Source organism: Ammospiza nelsoni, chromosome 1 (genome assembly GCF_027579445.1).
Source record: "Ammospiza nelsoni isolate bAmmNel1 chromosome 1, bAmmNel1.pri, whole genome shotgun sequence".
NCBI classification, from domain to species: Eukaryota; Metazoa; Chordata; class Aves; order Passeriformes; family Passerellidae; genus Ammospiza; species Ammospiza nelsoni.
In genome coordinates, this window is record NC_080633.1 from 32,784,486 (window position 1) to 32,798,910 (window position 14,425).

The following is a 14,425-nucleotide window of genomic DNA, read 5'->3' on the forward strand; positions in this document are numbered from 1 at the left end:
GTCCAGACCCCGAGCCAAGGCAGGGAGACCTACAGCAAATGACGCAGGAGCGTGTCCAGGAGGGTTTGGAATGTCTCCAGAGAGGGAGATTCCATGACCTCCTTGCACATCGTGTTCCAAAGCTCTGCCATCCTCAATGTAAAGAAGTTCTTCCTCATGTTTAGGTGAAACTTCTTGGTTTTAGTTTATGGCCACTGCTCCTTGCCCTGTTGCTGGGCCCCACCAGAAGGAGTCTGGCACCATCCATGACTATGTCTTTTAAACCTTAATATTTGACCATCATACTTCGTGAGAGTGGGAAAAACATTCTGAATGGTAATTCTCTTATTTTAGTGTCCCTTTAAACTCCTGGATTTCTAGGGGAGGGAGGTGGAGGGATATGTTTCACCCACATTAAATACAAATGCTTAAAGGCCATAATTTCTCAGCCCTTGACAACTTTCTCCATAGCAAGCCTACCAGCCTGTGCCCATTAACACCATGCAGGAATTACACAAACAGAAAACACATTCCACAGGAAAACCATGTTAGTTTCAAACAAGGTGCAGTTTTTTAGGCAAAACTGTAGCCTATAAAAGGGGGCAAAAGGCTTGAGCTGGGATATGTGGTTTAGGTGTGTACGGAAGCGCCCATGTACTGTACCTGCCCTTTCCAGCTGCCCAACAACCCAGCATAACACAGTGGTGTTTACAGAGCAAGAACGATCTTTCCTCTCAAATCCAGACATGTCAAACCATCTTTAAAACTGACCCTTCTGCTGCCCTCTGGCCCATGTTCCCAAGGCACGGTACCAATCAGCCCCCTCAGGACGTATCCCCAGGTTAACCTGCATCTGCGCTCTGGCTCCATGCGGGAGGACAAGGGACACCACAAGGCTGAGGAGCAACAGAACAAGGGGAAGCGGCTTCAAATTGAACGATAGTACGTTTAGGTATTAGGAAAAATTTCTTTACTGTGAGGGTGGTGAGGCACTGAAATAGGTTGCTCAGAGAAGTTGTGGATGCCTCATCCCTGGGAAGTGCTCAAGGCCAGGACTCTGAGCCACCAAGGTGTCCTTGCCCACGGCAGGCAGGTCGGAACGGGACGATCTTTAACCTCCTTTCCGACCCAAGCCTGTCTATGGCTCTGTGACCCTGTGTGGGCCCACCCCACCGCCCGCCCCCGGAGCCAGCGGCCGCTCCGGGCGGAGGAACCGCGGGCCCAGCGGGGCCGCCCAGGGGCCAGCGCCGCGCGCGCGCCGCGGCCCGACCGGCAGCCGGCTGCACCAATCAGGAGAGAGGGCGGCCCCGCCGCCGGCCAATGGCGAGGCGCTATGCCGGGAGGGGAAGGGCGGGGCGCGGGCGGCATGTGGCGGGCGCTGGCGGGAGCGCGGCGGCTCCTGCGGCCGCTCGGGGCCGCGGCCGGGGGCGCCCCGCGGGCGGAGCCGCCGCCATCCCGGGCCCCGCCGGGTCGGGGCTGCGCGGCGGCGGCGGGAGGCGGAGCCGGGCCCGGGGCGCTGGGGGCGGCGGAGCAGCGCCAGCCGGCAGGTAGGGCCCAGCCCGGGGCCGCGCTGCGGAGGTGCCTAGCGGGACCTTGAGCGGAGTGTGCCGCCTCTTGAGGAAAGGGCACACGTGGAATCGCGCCTGCAGCTGCGGGTGATCCTCGCCGTGCCCAGTGCCGTGAGGGACCGGCCGGGACCGCGGGCTCGGGGTCACGGCACCGGGCCGGCACGGCCTCCGCAGCGCTGCTGGGAAGCGAGGAGCCGGCCGTGTGCAGGGGGCCCGGTGCCGGTCCGGGTGTGTGTGAGGGATCCCTGCCGGCCGCACGCCGTGCCATGCCCTGCTGTGCGGTGCCGTGCCATGCCATGCCCTGCTGTGCGGTGCCCTGCCGTGCCGTGCCGTGCCATGCCCTGCTGTGCGGTGCCCTGCCGTGCCGTGCCGTGACATGCCCTGCTGTGCCGTGCCGTGCCCTTCGGTAACAGCCTCGGCACAGGGACAGGGACAGGCCGGGTGTGCCCGGGGCTGGGCTGCGGCTGTTCCCCACAGCCTGGATCTGACCGAGACGGGCAGTGCCTGGTGATGTTCACCCAGCCGTTCTCCAGACAGGCTCTGGAGGCTTCTCAGGTGGCTACCAGGCAAATATTTGCTTTCTGTAACACCACTGTGTCCGGAGGATCTGTGGCCACTGCTGCTTTTCAAGATGTGTGACCACAGCTGAAAGTTGAAAGAGTGCCCTGAGCTGAAAGCCTTAAATTTACAGAGATCTGATCCAATTTCTTATCCCCATTCATGCATATAATTGTAGCTATTGTTCCTTTGTTTGGCTTTTTTGTTATATTGGGAAATATAAAGCTTGGCTTTGTGCTGATGCTCAGTCTGCACTAATGTTCGTTTTATAGTGGCAGACTAGCACTGCTGACAGATTCAAATTATGCCTAAAGTGTGCATACAAGTTGCATCTACCTAATTGGGACAAATTAGAAATAAACTTTTTTCATGGTGTGAACAGAACATAGTTTCACTGATTTACTGTTCTGTAAGCTGGCTTCCTTAAACTGTTGAAGGACTAAAGCTTCCTCTACAATATCATAATGCTCTGCACCAGGTCAGGCTAGGGAAAAAGAAAAAAAAGTGGCCTTACTCTGCCTGCAGATAAAAACATGTCTTCACTCTGCATCATGTCAGCTCAGTTTTTAAAATATTGGTTTCTTCTACTTGAGATTCTAGAACAGTTTAATCACAATGTATTATCACAGGTTGTTGAAAAGCATCGTTCTGAAATATTTTCCATTTTGTCTGTTGTTTTAATAATGTCTCTTGGAGTCCTTAGGTTTAATTAATCTACATTGACAAGTGAATGATATTATTGGCTTTTAAATAGCAACAACAAGAAATAAGTAAGTTAGCAAAAAGCACAGTTTCATTTGGGTAACTGTTACAATTAGTGATGGTGTTGTTTACTGGAAGAGTGCTTACTTCTCCACTTTGGTGGCTGTAAAAGTGATTTTAAAAAATCTGCAGTTCATGTTGCATTGTCAGTATCAAACCAAACTCAGTGAGTGACAGGCTTAGGCTGTAATTCAGGTATTGTTATTTTATGGCTCTAAGTGATTTATTTTTGCAATTAAAAAGAAAATTTCCCACTGTACTATTTTTCTGTGTGCTCCAGATACTGTTCTTCCCAAGTTCAACATTGACTTGGCTGTAGCACTGCTGAGGCAGGAAAATGCTAAAGACATCTGTGTCATCCAGCTATCTCCAGAACTAAAATACTGTGATTATTTTATAATTGTGAGCGGATTTTCACCACGGCATCTTCATGCAATGGCGAATTACATGCTGAAAATGGTAAGACCATAGTTCTTGCTGCTCTCTCTGAGTTTTGGGAATGGTTTAAGTGTTGTGATGGGAATTACCCCAGGATTGTATGTGTAGAGGTGTACCAGGTAAGATAAAACTGATGGCATTATGTAATTTAGTCCTGGATACATCTAGGAAGTAACTGGGTTTTTTCCTTTAGGAGTACTGCACAAAATGCAGGTATTAGGTTTTAGGAACAGACCTCTCTGTATGTGGAACGCTGAGGACACAGTTGGGTGACTAGAACATGAATGATGTGAGATGGTGACGATGGCCTGTGTCTGCCTTTATTTTTGTCCAGCAAGCACCAGTCCTATTCCCAGTCATTCAAAAGAGCTGTTCTCAAGCCTCAATCCTTAAAATTTCCACTTTCTCAGATACATTGTAAGGCTGGAAAAAAAGTTGGCCTCTTAAGAGGCTCAGGGTCCGCTCACAAGCTTTAAGCAAACTGGTGGTTAATGGTCCCCCTGCTGTGCATGTACTGCAGGAGAGGAGAGGCAGCAGCAGCCATCCTTGCTCAGAAATCCTCTGCTGCTTGCCTTTGGAAGAAGGAGAACTTTTCAGTACAAGAATGGAGGTCAGAATAAAATTACCGGTTGAGCTTAGAGATGAGGGTGAAACTCAGGAGGGGGAAACTTTCTTTCCTGAGAAGAGCCATGCAGCTGTTAGAAAGCACAGCATGAGGAATATGACCGGCCCCGTCAATCAGCTGTCTGTACTCAGCCTGGAGTTTGCCTTCTCACCACCCACTTTATTTCCCTTCCTGACCCTGGTTTTCCTTTCACTCTTGGTTTTGCTCTCTTCCTTCCCATCCCGCTGGTTTCAGCTGTGAGACTCAGGGGGGAAAGGAGAGTGGGAGTGATGGTTTAGCTTTTCAGGGCCTTTCAGAGCAGGTATGGGAAGTTTCTTGTGTTCTCTGCAGGAACTGGCTCATCTGTGCAAACCAAAATGTTGCCTTAGGCTGGAAGTTGCATTAATGTGATTTGAGTATGCGAAATCAGAGTGTTTAGTATGTACTCTATTGCTTGTATAACTTGTAGTCTTAACAGTTTTTCATTCCCCCAGACCAGGAGAGATCAGTGAGTACCACCTGCCCTGCAGAAACTTGGCTGCACCCTCTGGTGGCTGTAAAAGCAGCAATTTTGCAAGGGCAGAGCCTCTTGGGAGGCTGCATGGTGTCCTCCTGGGCATCCTGAGAAACTGGGGAGCCTGGTCAAGTACTTGGGGCTGGCTGAGTTTGTCTCACACTGGAAATTTTCTAGGTAAAAAGTAGCTGAAGCTTAAGAGGTAAAGCACAGCAAGTGCTCCAGAGTGCTGCCAGGCACTTGGCAAGCTTTACTGCCATTCCTACACCCTTGTGATTTACTCACAGTAAAGCTAAGAGGTGCTCAGGTGTAGCATGAGATCTTCCTGTTCTGCTTCCAGAAGCTTGTGAGTGGCAGAGGCCCACATCCCCATCTGGTTTGCTGTCAGAGGAGGAAGCTAACACTTGGCTGTATTGTAACTCCACCTTACCCAGCTCTAAAGATAAGGCTTGCAAACTTGTAGCAGGGATCAGCTTTTGCAGCCTGATGATACCTGATGGCAATTCACACTGGGCTTTTTAGCGTTTTGAGCAGACTGTTGGAGTCTTTTGAAGATACCTCACAAGCCATCTTAAAGACAGGAAGGTAGAAATGGTTCTGAGTTAACGTTTTGAAAGTTTTCTATGCTGGTTTGCAAACTAGCATCATTACCCAGCAGCTAACAGCTGCATTTTGTGGTAATTGCATTCCCAGTGAAGTGAGACTCATTTGCCATGCTGGTACAGTTGGTTTGTGTTCTGTCTTCCATGGCAGATTGGATTTCTGGAGCCATTTCTGTCAATACTCCTAGTAGAGGAACAAGTAGGTTATGGCCAGGTCTGAAAGTGGCCATACTTCAGCCTTGAGCTGTCAAATTCCTCCAGCCCTGGTGGGTGTTTGGGTTCTTCATGTACTGCCTGGGGAGAGCTGAGCCTCTCAAGCTGACACTACAAAAGGCACCACAGGGAGCTGCCCACTTTCCCTGGCTGACCTTGGGCAGCCCTGCTTTGAGCTGCCCCCTCCCCTGACCCAGTAATGGAAAGACAGTTGTATTTAGTATTCATCTTGATAAAAGATACCTGCAAAATTCTTGGACAATGGCATGGGAATCCAGAGCATTAGGATTTCAGATTTGAGAAATCTGTATATATTTTCCATTAGTACAAATGTATATTAGCCTTTTTCTTTTGTGCAGACCCCAGGACCAGCATGAAGCAATCTAACCCATTTAAGCTTTGAAACAACTCAGCAAAGTCAAGCTTCTCTGTTAAGTTTGAGTGCTTTTTAAATAAATGTAAAATACTTAATTTTCTGCCATTCTTTTTTTTTTTTTCTCAGTACAAGCATCTCAAAGAAGAAGGTGGTCCTCATATTCAGATTGAAGGAAAAGAGACAGATGACTGGCTGTGCATTGATTTTGGTAAATATTTGTGAATCTGAGAAAAACAAAAGTTCTGCATGAGCTCTTTGTTGACAGAAGCATCTCACCATGGACCCTGGTTGCTGTGGAAAGTTCACAGTTCTCTGCTGTTTGGGAATTCCAATTGTTGCTTGAACTCACTGAGATAATAAATGATTTTCCATTAAATATCTTTGCCATTTAGGAAAAAAACCAGTAACTACTCTTCAGTGGCTAAAACAGGTCCTAATAAATTGAAGGTAACAATAGTGGGGAAAAAAGCTACTTCAGTCAGTTTCCTGAGGTTTCTGTAATCCATGTTTGGGTAAATGGGAGCTCACGGTACACTGCCTTACTAGTGAACTATTGAACACACTTTTTCACTGTCCAGATCATACCATCACATGGGGTAAAACCTCAGTCCTAAGACACTGAGTTTAATTCTTTATTCTACAAGTGTGGAACTCTACACAAATACAAAAGACTACATTCAAAAAGCAGTTCTCCTTCACTGCTACTTTTAGAATCTCACCCCCTGGCTTGGTGTTTTGACCTAAAAGATGAAAGCTTCACCTACAGATGAGTGAGGAGCACTGCAGCCACTGATGTTAAGCCTTGGCTACCTTATGATAATAATTATTGAGGGTAATAACTGAAAATTAATTGGAATTCAAGGGAATAACTACAGAAAAGTGCATTAGACAAACACTGGAATTAACATTCTCTGCTGTTGGCACAGAATTAATGAAACCAGAAAAACTTAGTACATCAAAGTCTGAACCTATTTCATTGTAAAAACCACCTGAAAAGTGTGAGCAACACTCCTAGGAAGAATTACTTTGGCTTTAGCAGAATGCTGACAATACAAGAAAGCTTAAAATCCATCTATCACCTTAGGGGACTCTTTCACTGAAATTCCTTTTGTATTTCATCTGTCCCATAGAAGCCATAATTTCTTTGGTTTGGAGTCTTGTGATAGTGTCTTATTTTAAAGAATTGTGTCTCATATATTGTTACTGTAGTCTTGGAGTTTTTTGAAAGACTGACAAATTCCTAACACTGAGAAAGTGGAAGCAGCAGCTTAGGAAAGGACTTTTATCAGCTGTCGTGTTGTATCTAGCCAGAAAGGGGGTGGAGGGCTTGAACTCTGCTCAGCTGAAGGTGTAGTAGTGCTTTACTGTTGTCATTAATTCATTGTGAATTTCTGTTCTGTGCAGGTAACATAGTGGTTCATTTCATGCTGCCAGAGACACGAGAGGTTTATGAACTGGAGAAGCTGTGGACTCTTGGTCCCTATGATGACCAGTTAGCACAGATGATTCCACAGTCCCTGCCAAAGGACTTTATCTTTGGACTGACTCCCAACAGCAGTGATCGTCTTGAGACAAGAACTTAAAGCAGCTACTGCATGGAAAGAGGATGAGAGTGCCTGAGTCTTAGAGTCTTGAGAGCTGAGTAGTCAGTACAGTTGATCAGTACAAAACTGTGGTTTTATTGGGTGTGCCCAGGTAGAGTTCTGAGCAAGCTAAAGTGAGCAGCATCATAGAATCATTGAGATTGCAAAAAACCCTCAAGATTAGAGTCCAACCATGAAATGTCAAAGGAATCCTATCAGAGCTTCCCAGGGGAGCCATTGGCTTAGTGGAGTTTGCAGTGAGAGGAGCGGGGCGAAGACAGCTGCTTAAGCTGGAACTCTTGCTCAGCCCCTAGAGTAATTGTTTTTCTAATATCTTTGGAAGACACCCTGTAGTGGCAGTGCAAAACAGAATGGAGTGCTGCAAGGAAAAACTGTGAAATACTACAGTTGAGATGACACTTCTTGTGTTGAGCCATTTGCTTCTGGTCACAATAAAGCAAGACATGGTCTGAAGGGGGGACAGAAAACAAACTGGTGTTACTGAGAACATAAAAGCCAAGAGCAACAGTGACAAATAAATGTGCTTTGAGTTATCAGAACAGTAAATCAGTTTTCCAGCCAAGGCAAACCTGGTTTTAATAATAATAAAAAAGCCCCAAACTGAAGTGCTTCAATTACTTGTTTTCATGTGAGAGGATTCAGCTCATCCTTCGTGTGCAGTTGACTCCTCTCTTAGCTTTCCTCTCACCTGCTTTCTGAAAAGGGGCACTGAGACAATACACTATGGCAGTGAAAACTTTCAACTCTTTGAAGTGGGAATGGACTGTTCAGCACTTTCAGAAGTCACTGTTCAGTGTTCTTAGCATGACTGATGCATGGTCTGATAACCAGTTAAAGAACTTCAAGGTGGTAACCAATTTGTCTGTATAAAACAACATGCTTTTCTGTACTACAGGACAGGAATGTTACCACTGGAGTAGGATCTCTTCCTCTTGGGGAAGTTTGCTCTGCCATGTATCAGAAAGCAGAAATGGGAGATCTTGAGGATAATGACCTTTTTCTCCTCATAGCCCACAAATTTCTGCAAGCCCTGTCTGCATCTCTGCCCAGCACACCGTCTTCTGTTTGTAAGGCTAAAGTGAGCCTGGTCTTTGTGCTCACTTTGTGTAGCTGTGTTGTTCAGGAGGAAGTGTGTTTTTTTAAAAGAATCCAAACAAACCAAAACCCACTTCTCCCTCTATTTCAGGTCATGTTTTCTTGCTGTGTCTAACCTCTGTTTTTAATGAATGATTGCCTCCAAGTTGACCTGCTCTTTGATACAAGGCAGCAGATAGTTCTGCAATGAAGGGTATTTGTTAAGTGTAGTTAAACCATGCAGGTAAAACATCTTTGCCCACAAAAAAAATATGTTGTTGGGAAATATAACTGCAGAGAAAGGTTTTCAAAATGCTTTGTGACACTTTTTGAAAGTAATCACAGGGAGAAAGATAGCCTTGGCTGTCTTACAGCCTGATGGGTTCTAAATCAGGCATTTCCTCCTAGGAGGGATGCGTAGGAGTAACTTCAACTCATTCCCTGAAACATTTCCCTTTTACTGCTATTGTGGATAAGTTATATGTGCTGAATAGAGGTAGGTGCAGCAAACATTACACCATCATATGAACCCACTTTTAGTAACCAGAACCACGTACAGTATCCTGTCTGAAAGAGCAGTAACAAAAGGAGTACCCAGAAAACAACAACTGTGTGAACAGGCTAGAACTCTTAGAGGTGACAAGGGTTACTAGTCTAAAAGACAAAAAAAACAGAAGAGAAAAAAACCCAGTAAATTAAATATAGCTGTCTTAACTGGCAAAGAATAATGTGAAAAGGAGTTCTATGAACATCTACTGGTTGCTATTAAACAATCAGAACTGCTGGCCTAGGGAAAAGAACTTGGTTCTCATCCATTTAAAAGAAGCATTTCTAATCTCTGGTGAGCTGCTGCAGTGCTCCAACCATGTTACCTGCCTGCCTTGGTGAGACTATGGCCTGATAGTCCCAGAAGCTGGGAGGTAGGAATTAACCCAGCCTGGATGATCAGTACTGTGCAACACTAAAGCCCTTTTGGAAAGAAGATATTTGGGAATTATTTCATTTGGATAAATCAGGTGGTTTCTGGGTAAAATAAAAATACCAAACAGTTTGTGCAAGGAGTGTGTGGATTCAGCATTCAGTCCTTCTGGACAGGTACATGTAGGTTTGGCTCTGTGAAGGATCCCTTGATGAGATGAACAGGAGAAACCATTAAGTGAAACGTTTGTCATCATTTCTCTGATTTCTTGCACTGCATCTGAGTAACTTCATTTTCAAGCAGTGTTTGTGTCAGTCACTTGAGCTAACATCTCTGTTAGCACTCAAACTGGGCTCTTTCTCAACAGTTTCTCATGTTTGTTTAAGAATCCTCCACCTCACCCATATCAAGCCCAGGCTGTCTTGCACAGCACACATGCTCCGTTTAATGGAAAAGAGCGCATGCCTTGGAAATTGCAGCTTAAGAATAAAAGCTCTGGAAGGTTAGAAGCAAATAAGAATGTTATGATAAAGCAAATGCTTAAAACAGTCAGGGGTTGAGCTGTCACAATGCACCAGCAGTACAAAGCAAGGCTTGACTTTTTATGCTGCTCAAGTGACAGGGTGCTGTTTTCTGAGAGGAAAGCTTGATATTCACATGGAGAAATGAGCTTAGGGTGCCCTGTGAAATGCAATACTCTATGCAGTGCCTTCTACAGACATAATTTCTTCAGTTCCCTCTTTCTGCTGGTTGATCCCAGGAAATGAGCTGTGAAGTAGGAAGGTGAAGGAGTTTGGAAAACAAGTTGGGCTTCCCAGTTCTCTTTGAAAAGATAGGGAATTGTGCAATTCATGATGCTCCTTCATTCCCCAACTCATCCCTCTCATGTAAGCATTCAGTTAAACATCTGGTCTCGTTTTACACGAAATAATGTTAACAAGGATCTAAATGGAGAGGTGATACCACCTCACTGGCAAGTGGTGTGTTTGGGTGGTCATGGTAGGGGTGAGAGATCGCCAGCAAATTTGTTTGCCTATGTGACTGGTTCTGCCTGTCCAAGCTTCTAGAGCCACATTAATGACAAAGCTTCATCATTCCAAGACCACCACAGTAAAGACTGGGTAAAAACTGCCTCCCCTCTCCCCCTAACCACCCCCCCACCCCCCCAAAAAAAATTTACTGCATTTCTAATCTCATGTTTGTCCTGACAGTCAGGACTGTCAAGTCCACGTTCCTTCCACAGCAAATGAGCTCAAGTGAATGATGCAAGGCAAACCATAAAGCATGGGCTGTCCTACAGACAATATGGCATTGTTAGATGGGAGGGACAAGATTCATTACAAGCCACAGAATCACAGCTTCTATTGGGAAGAGGAAACATTGTAACCTGGCTGTCCTAGCAGCTGTGGAATGAATACCTCTAGGTTACTGCTCATCCTTATCCAGTTATTATGGACAGAAAAGCAACTTGATCAAAGAACCGCAAGTACTCGGGACGGTCTGTCCCTATGCCTCAATAATTTAAAAAAACACCACACAACTGTATCTGATGATAGGAGTTAAACTCTTTATTCCATTCAGAGGCATCTGGCAAGTAGAGCTGCATTGGGGGGCACATTACAGATGAAAAATGATCCATACTTTCTGGATATTGAAATCATTTACAGTATTTACTTTCTAGCTATTCCCAAATACTCCAAATTACCAAGTCTCAATTGAAAAGAAAAACATGAGATACCATATTAAGTCTAGAAATTTAAGAGAGATGACAGTATTTAAATCAGCAGATGTAAATGCAGCGCCTATCTGTAAAGTAATTTTTAATGGAAAATAAGTCAAATCCTTCTCAAATGTTAGGAAAGGAACGTCCAACTGACTTAAGCCTCAACAAAAATTAAAATGCTATGTACTTTCCATACTTCAGTAATTTTAAATTCATTGTAAGAAAAAAAAAATTATCCTAAAGGCTAGATGAAGGTCACTGTCAAAAAAGGAAAAGAAACTCATTTTCTTTGCTAAAACTACAACATAAGTTTGTGGTTTTTAAACCAATTAGTAAAGAAGAGATGCAGGAAAAACACTTCAGACCATTTTCAAAATTATCTAATCTGTACAACAATGATCTTTGGGAAAATTATCTAGTCTATGTAGTAATGCCTCTATTTCAACATGAACCTAAGAGGTAGATAACAAAATGATGAAACAAATGTTTTTGCTCGCTGTGCCCCTCAAATCAGTGCAGCATGGTGATTCTGATCATCTCATGCACAAAAAACATCACAAAAAAAGGTTCAGAGGTAATAGCATGGCTCTGTCGACCACACACACACAGGCGCGCACGCGCACACACACACACAGCAGTCTTTATGCACCATGTGTTGCCACATTTTTTTTTTCTTAAACTGAGGTAGACTGAAGTTTATTGTAGAAACTTGAATGTGTCACTATTACCACAATCATCATTCAAATTACATTTGGAAATTTAAAAATTTGGTAACTTTCCTGTTATCCCTGCCTTTTGACATTTTTTTTTTGTTCTCCTCTAATGGTTGGTTGCAGAACGTGCATAAATCCTGCTGCATCTATTATAAGCCAGGCTAGAGAGGTTGTTGTTTTGTTTTTTTTTTCTTGTAATCATTTTCAAAACCTTCAAAGTGGCTTAGTGTGGCCCATAACAGCGGCTGGATATGTAAACTTAGCCTTTCATTATCTTTCAATGTGATCAAACACTGTTTGACCTTCCCCCATCGTGGTAACTGAAAGCAGTATGATGTGATCTGCAGACAGCAGAGACCCTTCTGGCCTCAAAAAAATGCTCCAGCAGATCAAGTGTTCTATCAAACTGAAGATGAAGCTTGCTCTTTGAACAAAATGGCAAAGTCCAAATGGGCTGCAAATGGTTAAATGTAGCATTATTAGGTAGTGATGGTCAAAGGCACAAAGGGTTCATGCATTCAATCAAGTAGCACAAAAAAAAAATTCAGCCTCTTGCAGCCTTCTAAATTTTTCCCCCAACCCCAGCCTCTTGCCATCACTTCCTTGTCCTGTTCCCAAAAAAGTACCGTCACAAACTTTTTCATCCCATCTTAAAAGAAAACTAAACGGCATTGCTGCTATCAGAATGTTGGCATCATTCACTATCTTTTGAACATTCATTGAATTTTTTTTAAACAAATGATGGTGTTGAAGCCCTCAGGAAATCTGAGGCTGTGTTTTTTTTACCCACCTTACTCCCATCAGCCAGCAGCTAGAAGTGCTCTACTATATTTTTCCCCGATAAGTCTGTAGTACTCCTGGCTGGTGGCTGATCAAATTTTAATTTTTTTTAAAAAAATAAAATGCTCAAGAACTATTAGCTTTATAAAGTATACAAAATACCAAAAAAAAAAAGCAAAAAAGGAACAATTTCTCATTGAGGTACTAAATGCCTGAGGTAGTTTAGTAAAATGCATATTTATCTTTTTATGCCCTGGCCAACACCATTCAACACTTCCCTTAGGTTATTCATGGCAGTGTTATGTAAAAATGCAACCAAATTCTTTTTAAAAAATGCCACTTGTTTCAACATTGGGACTAACACTTAAACTCTTGTCAATACCCTTGCTCTAACCCTAGCCCACCCGCAATCCCACCCTCCAAATGTGTTTATTCTTTTACAACTGGACCTATAAGAGCAATGCCTTTTCTTTTTTTTTGTTGGTTTTTTCTTTTCTTTTTTTTTTAACCAGTGAACTCAGAAGAGAAAGCTTCATTAAACCAAGTTCTAAAGTTGTTGGGGAATAACAAGAACAATAAAAAAGACTAACGAGTTTATGTTAAATTGTGAGAATAGAACAAAAGGGAAGTGAAGGGGTCCTTATTTTAAAGCTGGGTTTCAAAAGTTTGAGAGAGCCTAAAGAATACATTCTCAGAGACAGCGTTCAACGGTTGCCTGGTCCTCGAACAGGTGATTGGCTTGGTGGATCTTCTGCATAAAACTTCAACAGGTGCTCACCACCTGTCTCTCTGTCACACAGTCTGTCTTTGGTCTGGCATCTGTCTCTGATGGGCCATTTCCTAAACCTTTATTTCCGTCTTGGCTGAGGCTGTCCGCTTTGCAATGTTTTTTGCTGTTGCTGCTGCCTTCTTACCTGAGCCAGTATTTCCTGAATTTTTCTCTGAGCAAGCTGAAGGACACAAAGAAGAAGAAACAGCCCATCATGATGCCATGCTGCAGTGACAGCTGTTTACAACCAACAAGAGATGCTACTGGGATTAGAAAAATCTGGAATGACTGAATTTCTAGTACTGACTAGATTACTTGTCAATTAAAATACACTTGAGATTAATCATGATATACAGCCTAAATTTTAATTTTTCTTCTCTTTTCAACCTACCTCAACTACTTGCATGGTCAGTTTTCTCATCTGTAGCATAGAAAGCAGGAGAATAGGTAGATGACTACCAATGTTGAGATTATTGAAGCTACAACCTTAATTTTACTTCTCTGGAAATACAAATGCTTTATAAGAACCACTGTTGTAATAAAGAGGGTACAATTTTTTTATACACTAGGGTAACCAGAAGGTCAGACTTACAGGACTTCCCAGCCCCCTCATCTCCTTTCTAAACTACAAGTCACCTGCAGCAAAGTATCAAAAGGAATAAGTCTGAGTTAAGTGAAGGAAGGAATCTTGTGACCCTTTTCTTTATCATATTATATCAAGAGATTGGGCAACGTGGATGAATAACATATCTGGGTGTATTCTTTCCAGATACTATGGTATGGCTTGTGTCTCTATTCCTTCTGAATTTCAGCCCAATCACAACTTGGGTTTTCTTTGGGCTTTAGCAAAGTTTTAGCAGTGCCAGAGCCTGCATAAATTGACAGAAGAATTTAAGAGACTTTTGCATATGTGAACGTGCAGTATTGTTATAAATCTCTCTCACAGGCATGAGGAAAGCTTATTGCAGCAAGACAACCAGAGGAGCCTGGCAAGCACTGCTTTCTGTATCCTGAGCAAAAGTCTTCCATCCCTTGGCTCCTGCACATGGCTATAAAAGAAAGACCATGGAAACATCAAGGCAAATACAGAAAATCATTGCAATCCTCCTACCTGGCATGCATAGAAGTGACCAGTTATTTTCACAACCACCTGATCATTTTCATCAGGTGTCTGGTCACGAGGGACTACAACTTCTGCACTTGTCAAGTTTTGAAGCTCATTTACCTAT

The 14,425-nt window shown here is 43.7% G+C and overlaps 2 protein-coding genes across 2 annotated transcripts in view; one reads left to right on the forward strand and one right to left on the reverse strand.

Annotated features, from left to right (window-relative positions):
• Positions 1–1,345: 1,345 nt before the first annotated feature.
• On the forward strand, positions 1,346–7,823 carry MALSU1 (mitochondrial assembly of ribosomal large subunit 1). Its single transcript, XM_059487450.1, has 4 exons — positions 1,346–1,526; positions 3,148–3,326; positions 5,741–5,822; positions 7,019–7,823. Exons 1-4 carry the CDS (start codon positions 1,346–1,348, stop codon positions 7,195–7,197), a joined length of 621 nt encoding a protein of 206 aa, XP_059343433.1. The 3' UTR covers positions 7,198–7,823.
• A 2,947-nt stretch (positions 7,824–10,770) lies between these two features.
• The window catches only part of IGF2BP3 (insulin like growth factor 2 mRNA binding protein 3), a 112,378-nt gene continuing 108,723 nt past the window's right edge, over positions 10,771–14,425 (reverse strand). Inside the window, exons 15-16 of the mRNA XM_059487476.1 lie at positions 14,308–14,421; positions 10,771–13,377 (exon numbers count right to left, since the gene is read on the reverse strand). Coding sequence (XP_059343459.1) covers positions 13,276–13,377; positions 14,308–14,421 — 216 coding nt within the window. The 3' untranslated portion in view covers positions 10,771–13,275. The remainder of the gene's footprint in view (positions 13,378–14,307; positions 14,422–14,425) is intronic.